Source organism: Penaeus chinensis, chromosome 38, assembly GCF_019202785.1.
Source record: "Penaeus chinensis breed Huanghai No. 1 chromosome 38, ASM1920278v2, whole genome shotgun sequence".
Lineage (NCBI taxonomy): Eukaryota > Metazoa > Arthropoda > Malacostraca > Decapoda > Penaeidae > Penaeus > Penaeus chinensis.
The window spans coordinates 16,085,488-16,097,987 of NC_061856.1; the positions used below are offsets into that span (position 1 = coordinate 16,085,488).

Consider the following 12,500-nt stretch of genomic DNA (forward strand, 5'->3'; position numbering starts at 1 on the left):
AAATGTGGAGATTAAAAGCTGAAATATATTGAGACAGGAGAAAAACCATCATATCTTGCTATACAATACACATACAATATAATCTTCAATTCTTTTCTTCAAAATTACTGACCTGTTTCTACATTATGACATATGGTGTAGAAATACAGGGTGTATTTCCTTGTTAAGTACAGACTTCAATGTAGCCATATTTAGGAATGAATAATCACTTGTACTACCATTATTTATTATGTATACCTGTATTATCCTTGGAATTAAATGACATGGCCCTAATATTTTTCAACCTTTCACCCACATAACTATCACTAAGTAAAATTAAAGTCTGAAATGGAGTACCAACTAGCTGAAAGCTCTTATGATGTGAATGCATCTAGTTGCTGCTCATTATTAAACCAATGTGAAATCACCTTCATGTTATGTTCTTTGAAGCACATGTTATTAAAGTAAAATATACAAGTCATATATACACCCATTTTTTTTTTTCTTTTTTCTTTTATGAACTTCTGCAGCTATATGAAGCCTTGCTTTTCTTTTCTCAAACAAAAAGAAAACTAGTTCCACATTAACTGCATACAGAGGCACGTAATTACATGTCTGATGCCATCCTCACTTGACATGACAGATGGAGATGAAGCAGAGAATTTCTAAGGAAAGCTATGCTAGACACAGGGGTTCTTGACCGGTACTTTAACTATGCGTATTTAGCCCAGAAATTTCTCTTCACTCTTTTTGCTACCTGAATCGTTTTTATTTCACTGAACATTTCTTAAAGAACTATCAATCAACTTCTTCCAAGGTTTGAAAAAGCCATTGCTTTATCCTTATAGATTAAGTCCTAAATATATTTTTGTTGATGTTCTTTACTTTTGATAACCTTGGCACAAAAAAACAGAAAAAAAACAGAAAAAGAAAAAAGAAAAGAAAAGAAAAAAAAGGGAAAAAAAATCCATGTGGCATTTAATACTTATCTCAAAGCACAGGCCAAAGACCAAGTCAAGTTGTAGCAAAGGATTTTGTTTCATGGCACAAAGCACTGTGGGCCACACATGATGGCACAAGACATACTGACATAATGTAATGCATTCTATAGTAAATAAATATAAACTTCCTATATCATTATTTCTTAAACAAGGACTAAATTGCTCATACATATAAACATACTTACATACATACAATCAGTGTGTACTAATGTGTATGTCTATGCACACTCATATACATATACATATATACATAATCAAAAATATATGTGTGTGTGTATGTGTGTGTATGTGTGTGTATGTGTGTGTATGTGTGTGTGTATGTGTGTGTATGTGTGTGTGTGTGTGTGTGTGTGTGTGTGTGTGTGTGTGTGTGTGTGTGTGTGTGTGTGTGTGTGTGTGTGTGTGTGTGTGTGTGTGTGTGTGTGAGTGTGAGTGTGTATAAACACACACATACACTTGTTTATACATATCCATGGATGTATATGAATATATACATACACGTGAATATACACAAAGAAATCTAACTGAAAATGTATAGGTAGAATACAAGAAGAGAAAATATGGACATTCACTTTACACTAGCCCTAGATGGACCAGTACAATGCTAGTTTGTCTGCTTCACATCCAATCAATACAATGCAGAAGGAATGTTTCCAAAAAGAAGGTATACAAAAATACTACAAAAGAATGTCACATGATATGGCATTTGGGAACATCTGTACAAAAAGTTGTAAGTGGCAGGAGTGAAGCCCTTGCTTTTTACTTGTAACAATTGCCAATATCCTTAAGTACTGCAATCCATGCACAATTTCTGTACATAAAGCCATATAAAACTCAAGTACCATCAGATGATTCTAGTTTTTATAAATGTACAACGGTTTCCTTGCGTTGACCAGAGGGCCCACAACCATGTAAGGTATCACTAACAGGCATTTATACATTCAATGTCATCCTAAAATGAATCCAAGTTCTATGGACTGAATGCACTAAATATATATCAAGGCAAGTCATCTACAATAGTTCTTACCTCAACTCTTATTGCAAAATCCCTGTTCATTTACATATTTAAATTACACAGATATTGTACTATATTACATCCAATAACTTAATCTGGAGTTTCCTCACCACATTTTGAGTTAATTTACCAGTAACCAATGATGGAGGTTTGTTTTTATGTCTAGCATGAACATTATGCTCTGAAGATTATTACAGTATATCTTGATATGATCTCAATTTTAAAACTGATAGTATGAAATTATAAAACATGTAAGCACACACATACATAAACACAGGATTTTTGTTTGTGTTCAATGTATGATTTTATGCACTTACACATAGTTATGATACATATGCAAAATCACATTTGATTCCACATATTTTATATACATAGATATACAGAAACATACTCATGAATAAAAGATAAATAGTGATCCCTTGAATTAAAAATGCTTGCGTCATCTAAGCTGTAGTTGATAAATTATTTTCTTCTGGGTGGTACCTTTGTTTTGTCTTGGTTATGCTGTAAAATAAAGGTGTATCTTCTGAAAGTTGAAGCTGTATTTCCCTTACACTTGAAATATTCTTTGCATTCCTTTCTCTCTCTTTTGTCTATAAACTGGAATTTCTGTCACAGTTTCAGCCTCAATACTTTAGGATGTGTTCTACACAGCACCAACACATGGTAATTTTTGGCACCATGTGAGAAATGTGATGTTGAAAAGCAGTCATATTTGTATAACAAATATTACCCTTCAGTGGACTGTTACAGTATTTTTCTATATCAAAATCATTCAATGACAGTCTGACATCACTTTCCCCTACTGCATTCTCTTTCGTACAGAAATCCTGCCCTTATCAAAGCACATGCATTCTTCACATATTATACACAGAAGACACTACTAAAACCTACCACATGTTACCCATTTCTTTTCTCAACAGATATTAATGTTTTTCATAACTGAATACGTGTTTATGAACACACATTAATCATCCTCTATAGCTGAAACAATGTTCATATCTTGCTTGCAACACACACAACTCAAACTCTCTGTATACTGGTTTTATTCTATATCAACAGTAGAAAAAGAGAAAAAAGACAGAGATACTGGACATCCATCTGACTTTTAAGGAAGACCTTTGGATCACAATGAAGGTCACATCTCTCATGGTACTTCATACAGTATCTCACACTTTCCGGTAAGGACGCTTAAAGATTCTTAATTTCTACATGGTTCTGCAAAACTTACAACGCTGACATTTCATAAACCTGAAAGACACCTATCATTATCCTTTCTGACCAGGATTTGAAATAAATCTTACACTTGAGCATACGCATTGATAAGCTTTTTTAATCGCTCAATTTCCACTTCCATACAAGCTCGTTTCTTGCGTTCCTCATCTAGGTCACTCATCAGCATCTGCATTTTCCGAGAATGTTCCTTCTTCTGTTCCTCCATGCGCTCTTCAATTAATTTTATCTGTGCCAGAAAAAAAAAAGGAGTAAATATCTTAGCCGTGTAGTTATTTCAATTCAATACTAATTAGAATAAAATACAGTTGGCTCTTAACATTTCTGAATTTGGGTATCCACAAGCTTGGCTTAATTAGAGTAACAAAACATGAAAATGACACAAAATTAGTATTAAAAATACTACAAAAAATAAACAGCACTGACTATCCCTAAGAAAATCATTACGTACATATAATACTCAATAAGAATAGATATCTATGAAAAATGGTTAGGTTAGAGCAACTTTTGTACAAATGGTGGTCTTTGTTGCCATATCACTGTTAATATTCCTACTATGTATCACTCCATTTTAGCCTTTTGAGCAAAAGTGAATCATGCACCAGGGCAGAGCGTTTGTAAGAAATTATTATTTTTGGACTTCAAAAATGATATATTAATAACAAAGTAACAGCAAAATATTATGATTTAACCACCTAAAAAGGTTTTGGGAATGATGTAACTATCAGAACTCAGCTATAAGCTTGACTAATAGTACTAGCCATGCTCACAGTGCACTTCAGTATGTTTAATATCTACATCCAGTTAGGATACAGTTGAAGCCAACTTTATTATCAAGCAATGTTAATCAATTTTTTTGTTTTGTTTTGTTTTGAAGTATTTGCTAAACATAAACATAGCAAAACTTATACGACATGATAATCAACAAATCATAACCTACACTTAGCAGCAAGACGTTTAGCATGATTTTTCTCATACGATAATGTAAATTATTCAGCATCTTATACACTACCTTTGGTATTAGATCCTTATACAAAGCATCAATCTTCTCTTCTAAATTGCTTGGAGCCTCAGCAGCACTTGGTGCAGTGTGTCCCTTTTTAGTCTCTCTGCTAGTCTTCTTTGCCTCAGTGGCTGGACCTGAAGATCGCTGATCTGCGACCAAGCCAAGTCTCTTCTCTGGCTGCACACTCGTTAATGGTGTCTGTGGCAGAGGCTTGTTCTTCGTGATGGGGACCTTGCTGTCATAGTCAGGTGTGGGAAGGCGAGGCTCTACAGGTCTCTTGACACTGGAATTGATAGCTTCGCTCATTGGCAATGATGGCCGAGGGGGCTTGGGCTTGTCTTCCATTTTGTGAGACAAGACAGCTGGCTTTGGAGAGATCACAGGCGGTGGAGCAGCTGAGGCTTCTGCATCTGGAAGGTGCAAGGTTTCCTTACTCTATAATCTGGCAGTTTGAACACAAATTTTATAGTTTAAGTAAAAATATGATAATAATAGACATCAGCATACTAAATATTATTAAAATAGTACCAAAAAACATGCTCGAATACAAAATCAGAGAATACTATGAAAATAACGTTGTTTATGATTCATGCTGAATCAAAAAAAAAAAGGCTAAACAAAAGAAAATGGAAAATTTCCTACTAAAGATAAAAAATAACAAAGCAAGAGGAAGAAAGTGAAAACAAAAGAAGAAACAGGTAAAGGAGATCAATCTATCAGTTGTGGGGCTTATGAAAGGAGGGTACACTGTTTCTAGCTAAAAAGATCTCTCCACTTTTTCATGATACACTAGGTTAAATTTCAAAAGCTGACTTCCTTGTTGTCCCATGGCCCTTCTCCTTCCAGGATTTTCTCAAGAGGAGACAACTTCATGGATGGGATCATCCTCAAAAGTGACTTATAGTAATATCAAGTTTGTCACCAGTCTCACAGTGAAGTAGTTGGTTGAATACATGGTCCCGTCAACTGTACTCCATGATCCAGTACAAGGACCTGTTGCAAAAGGCATCAAGCCAAGATTCTGAGTCATAGAAGAAAGACTTGGTACTTTTACACAGGTACTGGAACCTCTAAATACTCTTCTTGAAAGAGTTCTTGGCTCCTGTCCCCAGGCCAAACTGTCAACTGACTTCCTGTCTTGTCTTGGTCCTGGTCTAAGAGACCTCTAGGCCCTAAGGGCTTCTGCTTCACTGGTAATTGCACTGAGAGCTGCCACTGGCATCTCAAGATGGACATATCATCAGGAAAATCAAGGTTGGTGACCATGATACTGTCCAGTATTGTCAATGGCCAGACTTATGGGAGTAATATTTGAAAGGTATTTTAAAGGTACTCCTGACCCAAGGAGACCATTATACACCATAGAAAAAGTTTTTCAGAGGTTGTATGGTAGACAGAATGTCAGTTCAAGGACACTCCACATTCCATTGAAGCTACAGAGAGTGGTGGTGATTCTATGGAGGAGATAAGCCTTTAGTGTTTTACAAGGCACTATATACACTTTGTCTCAGGGACAATTGAGTGATAATCAACAGGTCTTGTAAACAAGGGTACCACTGTGCTCTATACTGGATCAGCAGGGTCAGGAGAGGTCAGGGCGCTTGTGTACCATCAAGCGTGGATGAAAGAGTGGACTAATACTTGGTTGATTGATTAATCCTTATCAAAATGGTACTGAATCTTGTGTGATGCATATGAAGTGGATTTGAGAAGGCTCTATACTTCTTTGTATTTCCAAGGGAAGAGATTGTACTCATCAAGAGATGCGAAAACAATGTATAAGTAAGTAACCTTTATTAAATGTATAAAGTTATTTACTGTGTTTATCATAAGCATTTTAAATAATATTGAAATAAGATGAAGCTTTTAAATATGTAGTCACACGTAAAACTGGAAGTATATTCTTACTACAACACTGAGCCTGCTCAAGAGAGAGTGGAATAAAATCTGTTATCCAGTGCTTATAAACGAATATCTATGGTACATGTTCAACTCATTATCATCAATACTCAAGGGAGTGTTAAGAGTGGTAAGAAGTGATACAGCAGTACTCATAAGGGTGCTAGGTAACAGTACTGTTCCACAGTTTTTATGGGTGATAGCTCTACCCATTATCCAGTCTCTCAAGAGTTGAAAAGTGTTGGTGCAAGAGAATATCCCTGTCTCACTCCTAAATTAATGGGAAAGGAGCTAGACACGCCCACTCCACACTCCACTCCACTCCATTTTACCAATATACAGGCTTAATATTAATCCAATAATCAATAGGAAAGGAAGTAAAATCCAATAACTTCCTGCTTTGCATAGAAATTAAAAAAAAAACTTTAAATAACTTACCAATATTGATACCTGAGAGTCTCTTCTTCTGTTTCAAATGTAGCTCTTGTAGCCACGGGACAGTGCTTCCGGAGTCAGCCTGAGGAGGTGCAACTTCTGAGCGCATAGTGGGTTTCTGGGGGGTTGGGGAGATGGCAGGAACACTCGGGCTGCGTGGAAGGTCAGAGTTGCTTACATGCCCATTCAGCTGGTGACTTGAGTCCTATGAGGGAAATAAACAAGTACTCTCATAAGATGTGTATGAGATTTCAAAAGAAAGGCTGGAGGTAAATGGAGTGAATTTCAGAAGTAAAAACAAGTGAGGAAGGTTAAACAAAAGGTCAAATGAAAAAGAGAAGACAAGGTTGTCTGACAAAAGCTATAGTGTATACTCCCTGATCCTAAAAAATGTGTTATGTCTGTACCTAAAAGTGAATAACAATTCAAAAATATCCCTAAAAGCTTACATACATAGCAGCTGTTACACTCTAATATCTTTCTACCTACATAACACAACAGGAAGAGGTGCTTATCAATCTCTTCCTACTTCCTATTATAACCAACTCCATTTTTGGTGTTCAGATCACCTTTTTTTACTACTGAGCACCACAGGCATGATGAGATAATAAATAAGAGTCTGTTGTGTTTTTATCGTAAAAAAAAACTAAAGGAGAACCCACAGGCATGCACACAGAACCGATAAACAGTTTTATCACTTCATCTTTTGTCATAGACATCAGAGATACTCACATCTAAGACAGTTGACTCAGAGTAGCGTTTCACTCTCTTCTTCATCTTCTCTGGTATATATGTATATACTTATTCCAATGTATAACAGAATCACACACACAGTTGTATTGCAAAGAGTTCAGACACTGAAATCAACTCTAAGGCTTTACTGCTCATGCTAGCTTATCTTATCAGAATGATAACATAGAAATTTTGATATGAGTGAAAGCTACCTGATCAATTCCGAATTTTCTGTCTCTGTCACTCATGCTTTTGAACTCACAATACCTGTCTAATTATTAACTATTTGTTTAACTGCAGATTGTCTTTTTATCATTATTATTATGTACACTATGGCATATGTATCTGTACATTACACTAGGAAATAAATAAAAACAAAAAATATATAGAACACCTACTGCACAATACCTGTTGTCATACTTATGGGATATCATTATCACCTATAATCAACCTGTGCCAGTAAAAACAACAAAAAATGATAAGAATACTGGATATGTGTCACCCTACTACATCTACACCTAGAACCTCACTACTTGACATTTAACATTTACCTTTTTTATATTACTTTTATCTTATCATATGCTGGCATGATTTCTATACAACAAAGAAAACATTATACCTATACTCAGTCCAACTCTGCTGGTAGTTATTTGTATTCCCTACCAATGACAAGCTATCTAAACTTTCCATCCTTACGAAAATGCATCTTACACAACAAACATCTGGAAAAAATATTTCTGATGCTGGGCAATGTTGCTCTTTATGAATTCGTTGCTATACTTGTCCCATTTCTGTGCTTTATAAAAGTTAGTGAACTAAAAAAAAAAAAGACTAACTACTAACACTAACACAAACAACAAACTAAAAAATATGACCTGTTTTACATAATCAATCATGATGATTAAACCAAAATTGACTGCTGATGCTAAACCCTACCACCTTACTATATTAGGGTAAAAAGAAGTTAATGGAAAAGAAAAGAAAAGACAACAACAAAGTATCTCCTGAAAGACGGTATTTTAGTTGCACAAGAAGATCCACCAATCGGGTTTCCATGTGTCCTGAAAACAATGCCTTTATCAAAAAGATGCTGCCATACCATATACAATCCTTCAGCCACCAACATGCTAAAGCACAACATACCACTCCCAGCACAACAGCCCTGCTTGCTTTTCATGCAAATGTCTTTGAAAGAGCTGGACAGAAAAGAAGATAAAAAAAATGAAGATTACCTAGCAGGAAATTCATGGTTGGAAAAAATGAAAAAAATAAAATAAAATAAAATAAAATAAATAAATCTCTCATTTCTTATTGCCAAAAAAATCAGGCTATAATCAGCACCGCACAAAAGCCACTTACGTTATCAAGGTCGTCTTCAGGTGTGGGAGGGAGGTGGGTATCAGAGTCAGCGCTGTTTTTCATCTGTGCCACAGAGAGAGAGAGTGTGATATGCGAGGTTAGACTAACAGAACCCCACCACACTGAGGAAGCTATAGAGTTGGGTGCAATGGTCTGCTATTGGTGCATTATGCAAGGAATGCAACTAAACTTACAGTATAATTCCATTTATGCAAAGTCCTCCTTCATTACATCCAAGGCAATAACATCTCCCTTAAATCAAGTCTGAAGATGAATTTCCATCCATTAAAAATTGACAATTGACAGTTTTTTTTCTATGCTTTTAATTACTAATAAACACATTCTACAGTTTGAGAAAACATTTGAAATCTTGCAAGTGAAAATTACGTATAAAAACAAATTACACTGAGTGTACGACACTAAATTTTGATTATTTTTCATCATCAATTTAAAATGGAACTCTCTTTAATTCTATACAAATCCAGGCATATATGTGTATATGTACTATTTACAAATTATATCCATACAGCATTAAAACAAAGAAAAAAAGTCTAAACCAGTGAATTCATATTAACATTAATGAAAGCAAAAACTAAATAACTATATTATTCAGTCATGGGTTAAGTGTAGTGCACAGTCATTCACTATAGGAAGAACCTAAAAGAGTCAGGTTGCTAATTAATTTGTATAATGGAGAGTACAAGATATCACTGATTATATCACTGGCTCCTTCACTATCAAATACAAGAAGTAAGTATATCTCAGATATTTCAAATGCTTTTTATACAACTGTTTACCTATTTTTTTTTTTTTTTTTTTGCTATAACTGTCAATCATGAATATGAATAGTTCTTGTCTTCCATCACAAAATTTCCTTTGTTATAAATTAAATATGAATCTTTATAGAAAAGGTATGAATGAGAATGAATATCTTCACAATAGAAATGTATTTAACCAGTTTCGAATATATCTTCACCAGAAATATGTGAATTTCTGATGAAGATACATTCAAAACCAGTTAAATACATCTCTTGTCTTGTGAAGATATTCATTCTCATATCTTTTCTACATCTGTCAACTTGAATAAAGCATGAATCTTTTCAACATTGATATGTTATGCATTACTGCAAACTGGAACTAAAACTGGGAGTCTGAGACCTAGGAACAATCAATTCAAATAAACTCAATTGAAAAAAAATCTCATTACTATGGGAGGGAGCTTTTGCAAACAGCCAAAAATCAAAAAAGCAAAAATTTTCCAAGAAAACATGTACGGTGATCAGTGATGGACTTCATGCTCACACAGAAAGCATACTAATCAACAAGCAAAATATATGGGTTATTTGTCTGATCATCAATTAGGAGAATAAAAATGTAAAATATAGAAGCCTTCCTATCGTAAACATGATGCTCAATTGGCTTCTTTCATTCTGACTGTCATGGCAATAACAAGGATATTAAAAAAGAAAGAAAAAAAAAATGTATGTAATATAATGGTATGTTTCATAAGAGACTGTTCAAACAATTTTCATGCTTAATGAATAGGTTTTTGTGTAGAGAGAGTGCATCCTTTAAAATAATTAAAATACATCATCTATTAAGAAGTTTTTCTTTTTTGAGCATCATATATTTAATGCTATAAATAATAATGATATTTGTTAAGCAAGCACTCATTTCATTGAGTAAACTTATGTCAGTAAATAATGGTTAGGTTGTCTGTTAGTAGCCCTTATGCAAAATGGATATTCGATGGCTATATTAATATATAAGAATGCTTATCATTTTAAGTCATATGCACTGTCAGTCTCAAGAATAGTGAAATAGCTGGGAAACTAGATATCACAATCTTATATTGTGTTATTCGAAAAAGATTATAGTTTGCATGAAGTGTTCCTTAAAAATATCATCTGCTATGTTAAACTTAAGATAAAACAAATAAGTACCACTGTATATTCATCAGAAAGGAAAGCATTCCTGATCAAGCTGTTATTTTCTTATGGAAAAAGCTCCTTAAACAGTCATTTAGGCATTAAAATATATAGCTCCTGTAAATAATAGAACTTTCAGAATGTTTTTTTTTATTGTTTTGGTTATCCAGTTACCTTGTAAGTTAACTTTCCTGATGCATGAACTCTTTCACTGGCAAATGGTATAGAAAAAAATACAAAATAAATATATGAACAAACAAAAAGCAAAACTCATCTTTAAAGAGCTTTTATAATCATCACATAAGTAAATATGGAACAATAAAACATACTTGCCTGTGTGGGACACTCTCTATAAAAAATACCCATTCACTAAATATAGACCTACATTTTCCTTGAACACCCCTGATGGAGGTCGTCTCCGCGAGGGACCTTTGGGCCTCAGGTGTGTCACGTGCTTTAGGGGCTCTCCATTTGTGTCCAGCGTTAGGCTCAGGTCTTCTGCAATGTGGATGCAGATTTAAAATCATTCCCGTATTCTAAAATTGGATGATTTAGTAAAAGGGTGTGTGATGAGGACAGAGGGGAAAGAAAGTGGGAAAGCAGCAGAAAAAGGAAAATACAACAGAAGAAAAAAGTAATAATAGATGAAAGAATACAAAAAAAAAAAAAAAAAAAAAAAAAAAAAATGTTAATGCTTTCCCACAGTGTATATATACACTGTCCACTGTAGTTTTATTTGTGAATTTTCTTTACATAGATTCTCCACAAATGCTCAGTTACCAAAGGAGTAAAATAGAAGGCCCAGGGTGATCTCACCTGACTTCCCCATTCCTTGAATTCTCCAGATTTGTTTTCTAATATTATAGATGTTGATACTCTCACCATTATCATCACTGGTACAATTATTATTATAATGTAATTAAAATAATTCTAATAATTACCATAAAATATTTAAATAATCTTGGAATTGGGATAACCCAATGTGCCAGGGGAAAATGAATAAAGAATGGGGAAAATGCTGTGCTTATTTTTTTATTTTTTTATTTATTTATTTTTTTTTGTGAAATGTCTCTGCACGTAGATGGCTCTACTAGTGCTTAGCCACAAAGGAGTCAATTAGTAGACCTTGTGACCTTACCTGATTTTGAATTTGTGGGAAAAATGTACTTTTTACTGTTATGAAACTTGGTGGTGTTATTTTTATTATAAACATTATAATTACTATAATGTTATAAACATTAGTAACAGCAAAATAAGATAACGTAAAATATTTTTGTAAATCAAAGAAAAGGGTAAACGGGTGAAACAGGAAGTACTCGTAATTGGCTCAATGGTGACTTAGTACATGAGCAGCCATCTATGTGTAAAAACAATTAAACAAGTAAACTCACAGTGGGCATGACATACTCGTACACGTCATGCCCGTCGGCACTGGGTTAAATGTTATAAATCACACTGTGATGAAAGAAAGAGAGACAGAAAGAAAGAAAGAAAAAAAGAGGAAGAAAAAAGGGATTATTATCCTCACTGCACAGGCCTTGAATAATCCTATTCAACATCTACCTCCAGATAAGACTTACATCTCAGCGGATGTAAATAAATACTCAATGTCAACTACCAACGAAATTCACAAACCCACCTCTGACTTCAGATTTCTTCTTGGACCCTTTAGACATCACTAGATCTGATGAGTCCTTTGAGGAACAACTTCCGTCATGGGTGTCTGACGCATGCAAAGACGGGTGAGGCAGCGGCTTCTTTTCTGGGGGTGGTGGCGGTTGGACTTTCTTCTCAGGCAGTGGTGGGGGAGGTTCCTTATCTAGAGGGAACAAGTTGGTGAAAGCAATTAGGGATAGTGGTGGTGAATGGTTTTGCTAATTTTGTTTCGATTCCTCCACTACGCTTTTAAGAAC

At 34.6% G+C, this 12,500-nt stretch overlaps 1 protein-coding gene across 21 annotated transcripts in view; it reads right to left on the reverse strand.

Annotated features, from left to right (window-relative positions):
- Positions 1-2,287: 2,287 nt before the first annotated feature.
- Positions 2,288-12,500, reverse strand: part of LOC125046221 (CD2-associated protein-like) — a 168,070-nt gene continuing 157,857 nt past the window's right edge. For 20 of the 21 annotated variants that reach the window (XM_047643953.1, XM_047643952.1, XM_047643974.1 and 17 more), the window contains 6 exons: positions 12,227-12,406; positions 10,973-11,085; positions 8,660-8,722; positions 6,572-6,773; positions 4,241-4,644; positions 2,288-3,457 (listed from right to left, as the gene is read on the reverse strand). In XM_047643953.1, the coding sequence (XP_047499909.1) occupies positions 3,296-3,457; positions 4,241-4,644; positions 6,572-6,773; positions 8,660-8,722; positions 10,973-11,085; positions 12,227-12,406 (1,124 nt within the window). In that variant the 3' untranslated portion in view covers positions 2,288-3,295. The remainder of the gene's footprint in view (positions 3,458-4,240; positions 4,645-6,571; positions 6,774-8,659; positions 8,723-10,972; positions 11,086-12,226; positions 12,407-12,500) is intronic. The other variant, XM_047643954.1, reaches the window with a different exon arrangement.